General features: G+C 38.4%; 1 protein-coding gene across 9 annotated transcripts in view; it reads left to right on the forward strand.

Annotated features, from left to right (window-relative positions):
* LOC107562294 (leucine-rich repeat and immunoglobulin-like domain-containing nogo receptor-interacting protein 1) overlaps positions 1–18372 on the forward strand; it is an 89177-nt gene extending 70805 nt beyond the window's left edge. For 8 of the 9 annotated variants that reach the window (XM_016246922.1, XM_016246923.1, XM_016246920.1 and 5 more), the window contains one exon: positions 14714–18372. In XM_016246922.1, the coding sequence (XP_016102408.1) occupies positions 14726–16573 (1848 nt within the window). In that variant the 5' untranslated portion in view covers positions 14714–14725 and the 3' untranslated portion in view covers positions 16574–18372. Of the gene's footprint in view, positions 1–5485; positions 5587–14713 lie in introns of those variants that run through there. The other variant, XM_016246925.1, reaches the window with a different exon arrangement.
* Positions 18373–18845: the final 473 nt, after the last annotated feature.

The following is an 18845-nucleotide window of genomic DNA, read 5'->3' on the forward strand; positions in this document are numbered from 1 at the left end:
GGGTCGGTGTGAGCAGAGCTCATTATCATTTAAAGAGACATGCACTGAAACATCTCGCTGTGAACAGAGCGGTTTTTGACAGGGTAAAAAGGGTGTTGTTTTACACAACCATTGAGGAATTTTAACCAAAGTATGTTGCAGACATTTCATGAAGACACTAAAGAATCAAACCAACTTGTGGAAATTGTGCATCCGATTTCCCCTTCAAAGGAAGATTCTGGGTTCAGTCCGGATTCAAGTTCAGTCAACAGCATTTGTCAGTATAATTTTGATTGCGGTATAGTTCACCTAAAAATGAAAATTTGCTGAAAATGTACTCACCCTCAGGCCATCCAAAGATGTAGATGAGTTTGTTTCTTCATTGGAACAGATTTGGAGAAATGTAGCATTACATCACTTACTCACCAGTGGATCCTCTGCAGTGAATGGGTGCCGTCAGTATGAGAGTCCAAACAGCTGATAAAAACATCACAATAATCCACAAGTAATCCACACCACTCCAGTCCATCAGTTAATGTCTTGTGAAGCAAAAAGCTGCATGTTTGTAAGCAAATCAACAAACAAATCCATCATTAAGATATTTTAACTTTAAACCATTGCTTCTGGCTAAAATACGAGTCCTCGATCCATAATATTGCCTCCTCCAGTGAAGTCATCTAGTCTGAATCAGGAGAGCAAATATGTGGAGATCAAGCACTGTTTACAAGCAAAAACAATTCTAAACAATTATGTTGGTGGATTTATTTCATGGCAGAAATAAGCTTCCATACTTACTAGCTTAGCCAAGATAGTCTACCAGGGTGAAACCAGATTCACTGGCTCGTATTCCAGATATATACCATAAATGACCAGCTGGAAAACACATACCAGCAGCTACTTCAGGCTAGTTTCAGCTTGTGATTGTCTGGCGTTTCAGGGAATGACAGTCGATGCTGATCAATACTGTTGATGGGCATCAAGGCATTAACATGTTCTGACTAAAACGTTGAACCCAACGGCGAAAAAGAGGAGCTTTTTCAGAGCTGCTGAAAGAGTGTCAAATCTAAACGCCTCGTGCTGAATGTGTCATTTCGCACATTTGTGTTGGTGTTTTGGACATGCATGAGTCTGTCCCTGTCATTAGTGATGCAGGTCTGACTGTATTTCATCTAAATCAGAGCTGAGAGGGAATCAGGCGGTACAGCGTGAATTTAAAATAGCTCTTTAAATGACATTCTGTAATGAGTCGCTCTGACAAGAAACACACAGTTATTAAAGAAAATTGTGTGTGCGGATGAAGAGCCTGTGCCCAGAACTAAATCAATATCTGTGTCTATGTTTTATATGAACCCTGTCAGATTTTATCTGCTGCCATCATTAGAATAGAATAGAATAGAATAGAATAGATATTTAATGGCAAATGACTTGGATACAGCTATGCAGTTTATAAATGTTCTACATTATGCATTATATAATAGACAATGTACAAGATACAAAACCATACAATCGACCTAATTCATGAGCAAATTGGTGTGTAAATTGTTTGTGAAATCATTCTATGTTATTTAAAATGATTCCTATAAAAAATACGATTTGCACAGAAATGTGTCTTATGAATGATAATCATTGTGTAATACGCAATACAGTACAGACAGTTTGTAAATACTTTTTCAGTCAGACTGATAGTTTATGAATGTATTGAATTTTTTTTTCTTTTGTATGGCATGAAAACGAATGACTAACCCATTAAAATTTTCATTTATATGCTTTAGTTGGCACTGTTGTATACAGTGAGATTTACAGTCATAAAAATTTAAACAGAAAACACAGAATTTACATTTCAAGCGCAGTGCTATTATAATTGTAATAAATTATTAAACTGAAGTTTTCAATTCAATTGATTAGACATCCTTTTTATTATTAAAAAAAACATTAAAATGTAATTAAGAATAGAGCCCGGCCGATATATCGTTTAGATTTATCGGCCGATATATGCCTGTCGCAGATATATCGGTATCGGCGTATATGTCACCAATATGAACATTTTTTACAGAAAATAAAACGCAGATAAAATGCTTGTAAATGGTGTAACTACGTACTATAATATACACATAAGGAATATCGATATATCGGCCGTTTTTTACTCCCTAATATCGGTATCGCATCTGCCCTCAAAAAACCCATATCGGTTGGGCTCTAATTAAGAAGAATTAAAATGGAAAACAGAATTTGTAAAAAAAATAAAATGTATTTATTAGGGCCCTGGGTCGGTGTGAGCAGAGCTCATTATCATTTAAAGAGACATGCACTGAAACATCTCGCTGTGAACAGAGCGGTTTTTGACAGGGTAAAAAGGGTGTTGTTTTACACAACCATTGAGGAATTTTAACCAAAGTATGTTGCAGACATTTCATGAAGACACTAAAGAATCAAACCAACTTGTGGAAATTGTGCATCCGATTTCCCCTTCAAAGGAAGATTCTGGGTTCAGTCCGGATTCAAGTTCAGTCAACAGCATTTGTCAGTATAATTTTGATTGCGGTATAGTTCACCTAAAAATGAAAATTTGCTGAAAATGTACTCACCCTCAGGCCATCCAAAGATGTAGATGAGTTTGTTTCTTCATTGGAACAGATTTGGAGAAATGTAGCATTACATCACTTACTCACCAGTGGATCCTCTGCAGTGAATGGGTGCCGTCAGTATGAGAGTCCAAACAGCTGATAAAAACATCACAATAATCCACAAGTAATCCACACCACTCCAGTCCATCAGTTAATGTCTTGTGAAGCAAAAAGCTGCATGTTTGTAAGCAAATCAACAAACAAATCCATCATTAAGATATTTTAACTTTAAACCATTGCTTCTGGCTAAAATACGAGTCCTCGATCCATAATATTGCCTCCTCCAGTGAAGTCATCTAGTCTGAATCAGGAGAGCAAATATGTGGAGATCAAGCACTGTTTACAAGCAAAAACAATTCTAAACAATTATGTTGGTGGATTTATTTCATGGCAGAAATAAGCTTCCATACTTACTAGCTTAGCCAAGATAGTCTACCAGGGTGAAACCAGATTCACTGGCTCGTATTCCAGATATATACCATAAATGACCAGCTGGAAAACACATACCAGCAGCTACTTCAGGCTAGTTTCAGCTTGTGATTGTCTGGCGTTTCAGGGAATGACAGTCGATGCTGATCAATACTGTTGATGGGCATCAAGGCATTAACATGTTCTGACTAAAACGATTGAACCAACGGCGAAAAAGAGGAGCTTTTTCAGAGCTGCTGAAAGAGTGTCAAATCTAAACGCCTCGTGCTGAATGTGTCATTTCGCACATTTGTGTTGGTGTTTTGGACATGCATGAGTCTGTCCCTGTCATTAGTGATGCAGGTCTGACTGTATTTCATCTAAATCAGAGCTGAGAGGGAATCAGGCGGTACAGCGTGAATTTAAAATAGCTCTTTAAATGACATTCTGTAATGAGTCGCTCTGACAAGAAACACACAGTTATTAAAGAAAATTGTGTGTGCGGATGAAGAGCCTGTGCCCAGAACTAAATCAATATCTGTGTCTATGTTTTATATGAACCCTGTCAGATTTTATCTGCTGCCATCATTAGAATAGAATAGAATAGAATAGAATAGATATTTAATGGCAAATGACTTGGATACAGCTATGCAGTTTATAAATGTTCTACATTATGCATTATATAATAGACAATGTACAAGATACAAAACCATACAATCGACCTAATTCATGAGCAAATTGGTGTGTAAATTGTTTGTGAAATCATTCTATGTTATTTAAAATGATTCCTATAAAAAATACGATTTGCACAGAAATGTGTCTTATGAATGATAATCATTGTGTAATACGCAATACAGTACAGACAGTTTGTAAATACTTTTTCAGTCAGACTGATAGTTTATGAATGTATTGAATTTTTTTTTTCTTTTGTATGGCATGAAAACGAATGACTAACCCATTAAAATTTTCATTTATATGCTTTAGTTGGCACTGTTGTATACAGTGAGATTTACAGTCATAAAAATTTAAACAGAAAACACAGAATTTACATTTCAAGCGCAGTGCTATTATAATTGTAATAAATTATTAAACTGAAGTTTTCAATTCAATTGATTAGACATCCTTTTTATTATTAAAAAAAACATTAAAATGTAATTAAGAATAGAGCCCGGCCGATATATCGTTTAGATTTATCGGCCGATATATGCCTGTCGCAGATATATCGGTATCGGCGTATATGTCACCAATATGAACATTTTTTACAGAAAATAAAACGCAGATAAAATGCTTGTAAATGGTGTAACTACGTACTATAATATACACATAAGGAATATCGATATATCGGCCGTTTTTTACTCCCTAATATCGGTATCGCATCTGCCCTCAAAAAACCCATATCGGTTGGGCTCTAATTAAGAAGAATTAAAATGGAAAACAGAATTTGTAAAAAAAATAAAATGTATTTATTAGGGCCCTATATGTGGCACAAATTAAGCAAGTTTTGGGTGGAAAATATGATAAGTACGAGCAATAACAATAGTGATGATTTATAGCGCACACAAATATTGGGTCAAATACTGCATTTTTTACTACCAAGTGAATTTACAATGCCTTATCTTGGGTGAATGTGTTCACATGCTAGCTTTATTTTTTAAACATGGTAGCTGGTTTATATTTAGACATTAGCAACTGTGTTCAAAAAACAGCATGAACTGGTAGCTGGACAAGCTATTTACCTGCTAGCATGTTCCAGAACATCTACCTGGATTATCAAGCAGGGAACAAACTGACAGCAGGGACTGAAAATGATTCAATCAACTTTTACAGGTTATGTACTGAAGTTACATAACACATACATACGGAAAGAATGACGTCTATCGAAGCATATTTTGAAGTATGCTTCGTGTAAAAGGACACCAGCGATCACCTCGTTTTAGGTTCTGCATTGAAGTAACACCTGTCTGTGAAAACATATGCGCGCCTTCATTTTTAGCTAAATACATTCCTCTCACACTCATTTTCTTCTCTGAATAAATGAAAAGAGTGATGCTTTGGGGAACGGTGTATGAGTCATGAGATGAGACTGAACAGAGAAACCCACACACACACACACGGATGCTATAGGATGGTTTCCTAGTGCGTATTTTGTATCATACAACATTATTCATTACTTTGTGGCTTTTAAGGTCATACCAGATCAGTTTGTGTGTAACGGTGAGGGGAAAAAACTAAAATATCTGGTCATTACAATCATTAGAATGATTTCTGAAGGATCATGTGACACTGAAGAATGGAGTAATGAAGCTGAAAATTCAACTTTGCCATCACAGGAATAAATGACATTTTAAAATATATCCAAACAGACTGATTTAAATTGTTATATTTCGCAATTTTACTGTATTTTTGATCAAATAAGGCTTCAACATATATATATTTTTTTCCTTCTCATTAAAAAAATTGTGTGTCATGTGAAAACTGCATCACTGCTGATCGAGGGGTCTGAAGAGGTCAAGTGGTGTCAGTCGGGTTCTCTGTACGCTCCAGTTAAAGAGGGAAACCTGCTGGTCATGTGCATGTGAGTTTGGCCATGATGCATCAGACTGACAGCACTCATCTCAGAGTCTTAATGTCTCTGTTTGGCAGATGCAATGCAAACAATCAATTTCCCAGCGTGCATTTCTTCATCACATCTCCAGGCCTCCTCCTCCCGCATGCAGAGCGTGATTACCGGTTCAAAACGCAATTTCATCCTTGTATAGACTTGATCAGCTGTAATTTGAGGTTTCTGTAGCTATTGGCTCTCTCTCTATGAATCTAAAAGACATTTTCTCCAACAAATTGAAACAATTTTACAAACGTTTGAGAAAAAACTAATCTTAGCTAAGGCAAGGTATGTCTGAGACAATGAAAAAGGCACAGTTCCCCCATAAATTAAAATGTTGTAATCATTTACATTTTGGAGCTTGACAGCTACTGAACTAGCTTTGTTATTTGGAAAATAAAGCAGTTTTGCGTCCCATGAAAGTAACAAAATCGTTTGAGTGAGGGTATGGAAGCCAGTTTTTGCCTTAGAGTAAAAAATAAAACAAGTAATTGAAATAAAGTTTATCTATTGTGATATTCCTTGTTATTCCTGTATTATTGAGAAGTACATTCTACTGTACAATACAAATACATTTTTGTCATAAATTTCACTTTTGTGGGTTGTCGTGAAGATCTTTTGAGTTTTTGTGTGTATCTGTGTATCGTGATTTGATTAAGTGTACACTCTTAAAAATAAAGGTGCTTCAAAAGGTTCTTCAAGCGATGCCATAGAAGAACCATTTTTGGTTCCACAAAGAACCATTCAGTCAAAGGTTCTTTAAAGAACCATCTCATTCTTACTTTTTATAATCTGAAGAACCTTCTTTCGCCACAAAGAACCATTTGTGAAACAGAAAGGTTCTTCAGATGTTAAAGGTTCTTTATGGAGCCATTTAGACAAAAAGGTTCTTCTATGGCATCGTGAAGCACCTTTATTTTTAAGAGTGTACAGCCCTAGTTTTGATTTATTCATCCACATTTTGCCAAATTCTATGACATTCCAATACTGTAAATTCAGTTTTTATGACTGGATTCTTCATTTTCCATATTGTGGAAATCATAGAGCTCTATACAGAATTAATGATAACTCAAATTATAAGGGAGAAGTGTGCTATTTCTTTTCTCAATGACCTTTAAGAATGTATTAAGGCTGTCAAATCGATTAATCGTGATTAATTGCATACAAAATAAAAGTTGTGTGTACTGTGTATATATGTTAATACACGCATATACATGTATATATTTAAGAAATACATGTAATATATATATAATATAAATCATATGTAAATGTGAATAAATATATATATATATACACATAAATATTTCTTAAATATATACATGTATGTGTGTGTATTTATGTATACACATAAATATACGCAATACACACACATATCATGTAAACACAAACTTTTATTTTGGATGTGATTAATCGAGATTAATTGATTTGACAGCCCTAGTCGAGTTTTGTGTATCAGAGTAAGCTAAGTCATTAGCTTAGCGACATCTAAGTCCCTTTTAGGCAAATCAGTCCACTTAACAGCCAGAAAGAGATTGTTAATGGAGTTTCTGCCCATTAAGAGCATATCAGATCAATTACTTAGAATTATAGAGGCTCTATTTCTGTAAGGTTGCTGCCCCAGAAGCTAGCTTCCTTCGTAGACAATAGAGAGTGAGGCTAGATTTTGCAGTCTAGCTCATGTTTGTGTGTACATCCTGCTTGTAAAACCCTTGTCTCACACCCTGCTAGAAAACCTGCCCTGTGTGATTGATTCCTCAGCGCAAGGACGTCTTTTGTGTTGGACCTTGTTATTCCTGATTCCAGCTGCCATTGTGGGCTCGTGTTGATGCTGCTTTTCCTGCAGCTTCAGGGTCAATGTGTCTCCCTCGGAGAGAGAAAAACAGAGAGTGACAGAGCGGAGAGAGCTGAAAACGGAGAGGTTTGAGCTCTGAGGAGCTGTTAGGGCTGAAGGATGGAGCTGTTTTTTCTGGGAGGAGATGTTTTTAGAAGGTCAGTGGCAGATCTGAAGCTTTGGATAGAAACCTAGTGTACTGTTTGCACTCCCTGAGCCAGAGTTACTCTACAGACACAATAATAGCGGAGAGGCAAGGAGAAGGTCTCTAATGAGGGAACACTCAGTCACACACTGCTGATTCTGCAGCAAGTTCAACAAATAAATGAGAGAATTCAGCCACGGACCATGAGAATTGGAGTGTGAGTGTGTGTCTTAGTTCTAGATCTTGAGCACTGCGTTCTGTGCAGGAATGTTTAAAGTGAACGATACGATCTCATTCCTGACACTTGTTTTGCATTGAAATGAAGGCGTTCTGTTGTAGCAGAGAGACGTGACTGGTTTGTTGGTCGTTTCTACCTTCAAAGGCTGACTTTAAAGGCCCAGAGGAACATTTTGTTGCATGGATGTTGCTCTTTTATACCTCGGGAGACTTGGGGGACATTTACACAACACCGTTTTCAATTAAAAAAGGAAAACTTTTCATGTGTTTTGCCGTTCATGCATTCATTTGCTCAACAATGGCGTTTTGGGGGCCTGAAAATGCAAACTTTTGAAAGCTGGTTTCAAATAAAATTTTTTGAAAATGATACCGTTATCACCTCAGTGTAAACTAAAAAACATTAATTTGTGAAAATAGTTATGCCATACGCTTGCATATTATGTGTTCAGTCTATAGGTATGTGCACAGGTGTGTAGTGTTTCTTTACAAAGTGACATTGCCAACTACTGGCTTGGCATGCATAATTCAGCGCTTAGCCATTTTCGCGGATCCGTGTGAATGGGGACTTTAACGACAGTTTGACCATGTTGTTGTCTATATGCGAAAACTTTCAAAATTGCAAAGGAAAAACTTGTCATTTTTTAGTGTATCATAATCTTGTAGGTGAAGTCATTTCTGTGCCAGCAGCATCGCCAAACTGAATTGTCAATATAATGGAATGCATTTCCTGAACACTCCCCTTGTCTTCCATTGGTCAGACTAATTGATAGCCCCGCCCCAAACTAATGCCATTGGTTGAGTCAAGGAGAAATTAGAATAGACACTAATGAGACAATTATTCATACAGAGTATAAGTACAACACTATAAAACTAATGGATGGAAGCTCAGATCATTTATTAAGTTAATGAAAAACTTCATATTGAGATTTGAGACATTTGATATCTGATTTTTACAGGCTTTGTTATCTTGTCAAATCTAAGCACGTTTTGGACATTACTGAGATCTCTTGTGAAACTCTAGAAGAGAAATGTGTGATTTTACTTGGATTTTTTTCTCAGGAGAAGCAGGAGGCGGTAATTATCTCAGTTTGCTCTAGGAGAAAGTTGAGATATTAATGAGATCGCATTTGTGGTTTTTCTTCCCCATGGGGGAGAAAAAAGTGATTTATGGTCATTAAATGAATTGGCAAACAATCTGTACATGATGTTTTGGTGAACGGATTCAAGAGATTTAAGTCACTTGGAGAACTCAAAGTCTTCTAGGGAGTAGCAGCAGAGCTTCACTAAGTCAATTAATCAGATTGATTTACGGATGAGCCGGAGTGGTGTTATTCTTATCCAAGTGTGTGTTTAACTGTTTGTCCTGTGAGGTGTCTGTGTGCCGAACTGACCTACATGAAGCTGAGGTGAAATAAGTCCCGCCTGTATGTGTGTTAGTGCGCCTTGCGCTCGTGTGTGTGTGTGTGTGTGTGTGTGTGCACAGGATTAGCGAACAGGTGGATTCTGAACTAGATTAGACTCTTAGCGTGCTGTTCCTATAGCAGTGACAGATGTGAGGAGGATTCTGCTGCTCAGGTATTTAGCTGCCATCTTTAAGTGGGATTGTTACCGCTGTGTAACAGCGTCCTGCAGTACGTCACTGCAGTAATTCACAGTCTTACTGTGATAGATTCAGATGTATCATAAATATATAATAGTAAATGATGCAACAGATGGAAATACAATCACGTCAGAATAGAGGAGGTGCGATCTTGTCATGTTCTTTAGGAACTGCCTCACCGTATTACTGTACAGATCACCTTCTGGCATTACTTGACATACTAACTTACCATGTTACTTACATGCTACCTAACTGCATTACTTAACACACTACCATAATGCAGTACTTTACACCCTTTGCCATCACATTATTTTCCACTGCCACTCTGCATTATTTCAAGTGCTACCTCACTTACTTTACATACTTCTCTGCTGTTTCTTTGCACATCACCACACTGTTACTTTACTGCCTCACTTCAATACACGCTACTTGCATTGCATTCTTTTTTGCACTGATTTATTTTATTTTACACTCTTACCTTCCTGCATTATTTTATGTGCTACATCTTTTACATACAACTTTGCTGTTACTTTACACACTATCACAGTGTTACTTAATACACTAATACTGCAAATTATACGTTACCAAACTGCAGTCATTTATTTTACAGTTCTTGTTGCCTGTTACTTTATGTTGATTGTTTGCTGCATGACTTTACACACCTCACTGCATGAAAACACATTCTTCTTCACTGCATTATTTTCTGTTACATGCTAACTTACGGCAATATTTTGCATGCTACCTCTCTTTTACATTCTAGTTTGCTGTGCTTTACTTTACATACTACCTCACTGCATTACAGTACACATTATTTCAGTGCATTACTTTAGATTCCACACCACTTTACTGCATATTTTACATTCTGCCTCACTTTTACTATACATATCAGTTTGCTGCATTACTTTACACACAAACTCACCGCATTACTTTATAAATTAATTCACCAGATTACTGTACAAACTACGTCATTGCATTACTTTGTGTATTTTACATGCTACCGTTCTATTATTTTACAGGGGATTAAAGGTCACAGACCCCAAAAAGGGGGGTTTCAGTAGGAGGGCTTACCAATCATACATTTATTTTCTGTTTTTCACTGTGAGATAATACATAATGCTATTTGATCAGATTTCCAAAGATAGATCATTAGCTGAATAATGTTTCAGCTTGTTGCTAGCCTGATGAGCAGACAGCAGTGATAGTTCTTTCATGTTAGATTCATATGAAGAACATTTCCATATGTTCTCAGTTTTTGGCAGCACACACTGTAGGCTGCTTAATTTGCTTTGAACAGAACCCAGCCTCCCCTCAGCAGTGTTAACGGTTTAACACGGGGCCTCTGGGCCACATGCTGAATGCTTCCAGCCAAACTCAACCCTTCAGTGGCTTCATTATTGATCCTGATGAACAACTGGAGCTCACAGTTAGATCACTGCAGTTTATTCATTACAAATCAGCAAATTGCAAACAAAAATCCAAATTGGCCTCTTCTCAAATGTTTGTGAATCACTTCCTCTACATTGTCTTGTTGACTATACCTGCATGTATGCAGATATTTTTGCATACATTTTCATTTAAACTTTTTCAAAAAATAGATCCACCTACCATATCCTGCACACAGTTGTGAATTATTTTGTGAGAGTTGATTGGATATGCAAATTAATAAGAGAATGTTTTCATTTGCACTTGGGAATATGCTAACAATATCTTTTCTGTTTTTAGCTTCCTGTAACAGGCTCATCTTGGTGATATATGCAAAGTATTTTGTGTTTGTGTGGGTGGGTGGAGTTCTTCTGCACTCCAGTGACTCTGTTTAAGGGTCATTGTGCTTCAAGATTTGGGATTCCCTAAAGAACCATTTTAAGGCTCACAAAGCTCTACAATTTCTTTTAACTGAAAAGTCTCTGATATCAGTATCACAAGACATAATATTTACCAGTCTTTCAGGGCAGAAGCAATCATTGCTGGCATCAGGCTTCCTAATGCAAGTTGTACATCCTTTTTATGATCATGCGACAGGGATGTTGTGCTACATGAACTGGAAATGAACATGCCTTGATGTTCTCAATAGAAGTATTCCAGTACAACAGGTCGGCAGAGAATAAATAGTGTGACAGCAAACCAAAAAAAAAAAAAAAAGTAAAACCTGAGATTCACTGGAGATGCAAGCTGTGTTCCAAAACCAAGTGAGATGCCTACCTAGACAGCATTTTAAGGCATTGTAAATGTGCTATGCAAAAACTGTTATGAATTATTAAAACTCTTTCTTAGATGCCTTTTAGCTGAATTCTAAGGTAAGACTGTATGTATCATTGGCAAATAAGGCAATCCCAGAATGCACTACAAGGAGCTATGTGATAATTGCTGCTGCACAATGCTGCCCCATGGTTGTGTCCAGTGTCTCTACATTTTTCATGTACATGCTATAAATGGCTTTCTTTCATGTTGTAGACCACGAAATAGCAATTGATTTACAGTTGAGATATAGGTTTTCACAAAAACAAAATAAATTATATAATGATAAACTTCATAGTTTAGCCTTTAAACCATTTTTTAAGAAAAGGGATGAGTCAGAAGTATAAATCATTATATTAATTTAAAACAGGGTTATGTGGGTGGATTTTTGCATTGATCTGAACAAAAACTGCAGATGGGATTATTGAAAATGCACTTTCATTCTCTACCAGTAGGAGGCGCTTTTGGAACATCAGAAATACAGCGGTTTCCTCGGTAAACAAAGCAGTGCTCCTCTCATAAACGCTAAAATGCCATCAAAAATTTATTATTTTATTTAACTAGTTATTATAACTACAAATTTAAATGAAATTGAAAAAAAAAATTTTTTAAATAAAATTATACATTTACACACCTAAGGATTATATCAATCAAAAAAGTAACTGTGTATGCGTCCTCTAATTGGGTCCTTCTCAAATGAGTAAGCGGCATTTAAAATAATAAACATATAATACGCACTGTTGCTCAATATGTAATTACAGCTTCAGATGCATGATATTTTCATTTGATACAAGCAGGATACACAAGAAGCACGTTCAACTCGGACACACAGACGTTTGTCATGGTAATAAACACCGTAAACAGCAACCATTCACGTGTCTGCGCTTAATGCGCATCTCATATATGAAAAGCATTTTAGGGGGCCCTTGGCTTTTGCTAGCCAAAAGGCGGTCATCTACCTTTGCCTAATGGGTAAGTCCACCTCTGCGAGTGCGCTCAATTTGTGGAGTTTCTGCCCATGTAGAGCATTCAGAACAAGTCCGTTATGAGGTTCTATTCAGATGATGTCTATGTTGGCAAGGTGGCTAACTAGGTTTTGGAACAGTTTCCATTTAAAGATCAAGATTATATGGTAATTTTTTTTTTTTTTTTCTTGTACACTGATAAAAATTATTTTGTGGTGAAGTAAATACTACATAAAAACAAATGTGATTTCTACATTAAATAATTTAGTTCAGGCAAGAATTAAAAAAATTACAGAAAATTCTATATTAGTACTCAATTTAAGGTTGTAGAAATTAAAGTTTGAAGTTTCCAAGTATATTTTACTTGGAATTGTTTGTTATGTTATAGGATTCTTTAAGTAAATATCAAAGTTATGATCCCATATTTCCCATCATGCACTGGGGAATGAATAATTAAAAGGGTTACATTTTTCACTGTTTTCGAGTTGTATTTACACTGTTTTATGATTGCTTTTGTTGTTAGGTTTAGTAACTTACTGTTTTGTGACATCTGGAGTTAATTTTTTACTTAAAATGACCCATTCATACTCAAACACTATTCACTGATTGTTTCCATGTATGGTGTACCAAGTATTGAGGTGTCTGTGTTCATTTAGGTAATAATTACATTGAGTGGGCACATTATCTTAAAAGGATAACAAGCATACTTGCTTATTTACAGATTTAATTTTACTTTATTCAATACTTAAATTTCACTTAAAATATTTGTGTGTGAAAACTTGCAAAAGAAAGAAAATTTAAGTTAATCGTATTGTTTTTTTCAGTGCAGTAAATTACTGTTATTTAACAGCACACTTTTTACAGTGATAAGCATTACTTAAGTAAAATTTACAAACAAAGAGTCAATAAAATTTACTGGGAATTCCCAAGTAAACTTAACTTAAAAATGTCTATTTAAAGCTACTAATAATTATGTTTAGGCTTTTACTTGTCAAATTTTTGTAAATTAACTAGCCTTTTCTGAGTGAAAATTGTTTCCAAGCTTTTTTCAAGTAACTCCTACTCCAAATTTTTTTCAGTGTAGCTGTGTTTCTGTTATTTGAAAGACTCTTATCATGGTGTAAGTGCATGGAAGACTTCCAAACCAAAGCTAAGAAGCTAAACCTCACAATAAGGACAGTTATGCATGAACAGTTTTTTTTTTTTTGCTGATGCAGGAAGCATTAGAATCTCTGTGTACAGATTTCAATGGTCAGCATGTCTTTTAGTAATTGATCAGAGAGCGAGAGTGTTTCAGATCGGTCTTAAACTAATTTCTTGTATTTTGGTCTCTCTCGCAGATGGCATATGCTAGCGATTTTATGTGTGCACCTGCTGATTTCCTGTGAAATGGATTTGTGGATAAATTCACACACATGCCTCCATGTCATCGTTTCATATGGATCCTAGACATGGAAGTGTGAACACTCTTAGTATTTGAGAGTGAAAAGGCTGGTTGGGACACAGAAACAGCCTTCTAACTCACTGCTCAGTTGTGTTAGGTATGCCAGAGGTTTACATGATTCATAAATATCTTATGATGGTGATGTAACCTTTGCAATGGATTCCAAGTCAAGTCCCTGAGCTCAGTTAGCACGAGTGCTACTGAGTGTTAAAAGCCTTTGAAGTTGAACTAGTTGGGGTCAAAACAAAGAAGATTGAATCCAAAAGTGCCGATTCGCACGGTTATGCAAGTACACGCCATTGGCTCTTCCTTTTCACAGTTCTGAATAATCCAACAGTCCTTAGCTCATAGTTTTATGAGCCTATAATGTAATGAAACACACAGTTGACACTTTGGAAATGAAATTTATTTGTGCTATAGTAATCAAACTCTCAGTAAAACACTCTTTTACCCTCTCCACTCTTTGAATGAATGGTATTCAATAAATACACAATTCACTCATGTTTTAGAGCCATATCCTGCTCGCCAAAGAAAATAACCCACTAGAAGTTTGGTCAATACTGTGTGGTATAATTGTTTATTGATTTGGATGCCTTGAATTTCATATTTTATAATTCAACGCTCTTTTTCTCTGTCTGTGCAGGTAACCGGTAGGATGGTAGCAGGGGAAGTGAGTGGGCACAGCTTCCTGGTGGCATGCTGGCAGCCCATTCTAATCTTAATGCTGGGCACAGTGCTGTCTGGCTCTGCCACGGGCTGCCCATCGCGTTGCGAGTGCAGTGCTCAGGAGCGTTCGGTCTTGTGTCACCGCAAGAAGCTGATGTCCATTCCAGAGGGAATCCCATCGGAAACACGACTCTTGGACCTCAGCAAGAATCGAATCAAAACCATCAATCCAGATGAGTTCTCCACCTTCCCGCAGCTGGAAGAGCTGGAGCTCAATGAAAACACCATCTCGACCATCGAGCCCGGGGCTTTTAACAAACTCTACAGCCTGCAGACTCTGGGACTGCGCAGCAACAAGCTAAAGCTCATCCAGCTGGGAGTGTTCACGGGCCTCAGTAACCTAACAAAGCTGGACATCAGTGAAAATAAGATCGTAATTCTGCTGGACTACATGTTCCAGGACCTCTACAACCTGCGCTCTCTGGAGGTTGGGGATAATGACCTTGTCTTCATATCCCACAGGTCTTTTCACGGCCTCAGCAGCCTGGAGCAGCTCACGCTAGAAAAGTGCAACCTGACCTCTGTCCCGACAGAGGCCTTCACGCACCTGCACAGTTTGGTCACGCTACGCTTACGAAACCTCAACATCAACAGCATCAGAGACTACAGCTTCAAGCGGCTCTACCGTCTCAAAGTGCTGGAGATCACCAACTGGCCCTACCTGGATACCATGACCACTAACTGCTTGTATGGATTGAATCTTACCTCCCTAACAATCACTAATGCAAACTTGACATCGATTCCATATTTGGCCTTGCGGCACCTGGTTTATCTTCGTTTCCTCAACATGTCCTACAATCCCATCCAGATGATCGAGGGCAACCGGCTCCACGACCTGCTCAGACTGCAGGAGTTCCACCTGGTAGGCGGTCGACTGACGATGATTGAACCCTATTCCTTTAGAGGACTGAACTACCTGAAAGTCCTCAATGTGTCCAGCAACTCCCTTACCACCCTGGAGGAGTCTGTGTTCCATTCAGTGGGGAACCTGGAGACCCTCGCGTTGTACGACAACCCACTGGCTTGTGACTGCCGTCTGCTTTGGGTTTTCCGACGCCGCTGGAGGCTCAACTTCAACCGCCAGCAGCCGACTTGCTCCTCACCTGAGTTTGTTCAGGGGAAAGAGTTCAAGGACTTCCCTGACGTGCTGCAGCCCAATTACTTCACGTGTCGGAAGTCTAGGATCCGAGACCGGAAACCACAGCAGAAGTTCCTTGATGAAGGCACCACCGTCCACTTCGTCTGCCAAGCAGATGGAGACCCGACACCTGTCATCATGTGGCTTTCTCCACAAAAACAGTTTATCACCACGAAAACAATAGGACGGCTCACTGTTTTCCCGGATGGCACCTTGGAGGTGCGCTACGCTCAGATTCAGGACAATGGGACATATGTGTGCATTGCTAGCAACGCAGGTGGAAACGACACCGCTTTGGCCCACCTACATGTCCACAGTTACTCGCCAGACTGGCCTAACCAACCCAACAAAACCTTGGCGTTTATCTCCAACCAACCCAACGACAACGGAGCCAATGGAACAAGAGCAACAGTCCCGTTCCCTTTTGATATAAAGACGCTAATCATCGCCACCACCATGGGCTTCATCTCCTTTTTGGGTGTGGTTCTGTTCTGCCTTGTTCTGCTCTTTCTTTGGAGCAGAGGCAAAGGCAACAGTAAACACAACATTGAGATAGAGTACGTCCCACGCAAATCGGACGCTGGGGCGAGCAGCAGCGGCAACGATGCCCCACGGAAATTTAACATGAAAATGATATAATCCAGCCAGGGAGCTCAAAAGACCCTTTCAAAAACAGACTCAGAGACAAAAACAAGAGATTCCCTGCCTGTACAACCTCTGGCTCTGACGAGCTCCCCATAGAGGAGGGGTGTTTTTCCCCCTTTCTAAAGTTGGATGTGCGGTACAGGGGTCGGTGCTTTTCTTCAATATTGAACATGAGAGGGGGAAAATGTCCTCATGCGCACTCCTCTGTGATGGCCGCTTAAACTCAGCCTACAGGGACCAATATCTTTGAGAGAGGATTTTGTTTTAAAACACTTCAGTTCCTGTGGATTTTTATGGGCAAAAAACATGGAAAAAAAGGAAAAACTGAACCTCCAAAATATTTTGTGTCGATCTCCAGAATGCAAAGGCAGAGCATCCTTCTGCCCACATCCGTTTTGTTAGTTTGTTTGTTTAACCCATTCTTTTCTTGTTTGCTTCTTAAATGAATAGTTTTATGACAGAGTAACAGTAAATAAATCAGGGGCGAAAAGCACATTTAACAAACCTAACAGCTGAATTTGCCCAAATTCATCTTCTACATTGCAACAGAATGTGGAATATAATAGATTGCATTTCCATTCCTGCCATAGAGAAATATGTGTATAGCGCAACTTTCACTGCACATTTCTTTCTTTGTATCTGTACTCTGCTGTTTGGTTCTCGTTTTGCTTTCGGATCCGTATTTTAATGCATTTGTTGGATAAGCCTAGGGAATTTTATGACTCGAGCATCTGGATAAACAAGTACAGGTTGTTTAATGTTGGATTAATGGCTAGGAAAATGAAAGCAGCAGTAATTATGTAACTTTTGTTGTGTGTTTTGCTTTATTTTGATCGCTATAGCCTGCAGTGAGCATTTCTGTAGTGCCTGGTCAGGTTTAAACCCATTTAATGTCACTGCAGGATCACATTTTTATATAACAAACCCATTCCAAGTTTTATTCGCCTGAGAAGCTACACCAAGAATGTACAGCTCTATCTCAGAGTGTGTATGTGCGAAAGCGAGCGAGTTCCTAACAGAATCAATAATTTCATCAAAAGGTGAGAGTGTTAATATGCTCGACAGCACTCGATCACCTTCACCTGTTGCCGTTGCTGGGTCTCACACCTGTCTCATGCTCTCAGATCTGTCTCATGGGTCTTACACCTGTCTTACGGTCTCGTGCCTGTCAAATGGACTTAGTCTTTGACCTGTCTTATGGTCTCAAATCAATTTTTCTTTACATTATAAGAAGCGTTGGTACCCAAAGAAACTGTTTTAAAGTTACCCAGTACATCTAAGGACTAAAACGGTGCTGGTTTGTTACAATGACAGATATCTAGATGCAAGAGGGGAATTCACTAAGAATGAGCACTCCTGGATAATGTTGTTTCACATCTGTTTCCACAGGCGGTAAAAGCACAACGTTAGGCACTGTTTGTGAATAAAGAAGTGGGAGTAAATTGAAAGTAGGCATGCTTATGCCGAAAAGAGAGCACAGTTGCACAGTGCTAGATAGAGACCGGTTAAAATGGACTGGGTAGTGAGTATGAAGCAGGTTTTGTGCTGAAATGCAACAGTTGAATGAATTCGCTCCACAGTCCAGCTATGTTTTAAGTGTGCGTTTAATCTGGACAAAGTAGGCCAGGTGATTTCCGTGGAAGAACAATAAGCTGTGTTTATGCATAGGATTTTGCTCGGGTGTAGATGGGTTTCGCCTCGCTAAGTGGTTTGTGCAACTGACTGAGGCTGCAGATGGAGAAGCTGCACAGATGGTTTAACCCTTACTGATCCACTTTAGAGTTAATCTGCCACATGCAAGAAGTGGGAGTAAATTGAAAGTAGGCATGCTTATGCCGAAAAGAGAGCACAGTTGCACAGTGCTAGATAGAGACCGGTTAAAATGGACTGGGTAGTGAGTATGAAGCAGGTTTTGTGCTGAAATGCAACAGTTGAATGAATTCGCTCCACAGTCCAGCTATGTTTTAAGTGTGCGTTTAATCTGGACAAAGTAGGCCAGGTGATTTCCGTGGAAGAACAATAAGCTGTGTTTATGCATAGGATTTTGCTCGGGTGTAGATGGGTTTCGCCTCGCTAAGTGGTTTGTGCAACTGACTGAGGCTGCAGATGAAGAAGCTGCACAGATGGTTTAACCCTTACTGATCCACTTTAGAGTTAATCTGCCACATGCACACCTGAATCTTTCTCGGATCCTCTGCCTCTGTGGTCTACCTGCTGTGCTCATCCTATTACGTCGAATAAATCTTTATATGACCTCTGCCCTCTC

Source organism: Sinocyclocheilus grahami, unplaced genomic scaffold (genome assembly GCF_001515645.1).
Source record: "Sinocyclocheilus grahami isolate Dianchi unplaced genomic scaffold, SAMN03320097.WGS_v1.1 scaffold816.1, whole genome shotgun sequence".
Lineage (NCBI taxonomy): Eukaryota > Metazoa > Chordata > Actinopteri > Cypriniformes > Cyprinidae > Sinocyclocheilus > Sinocyclocheilus grahami.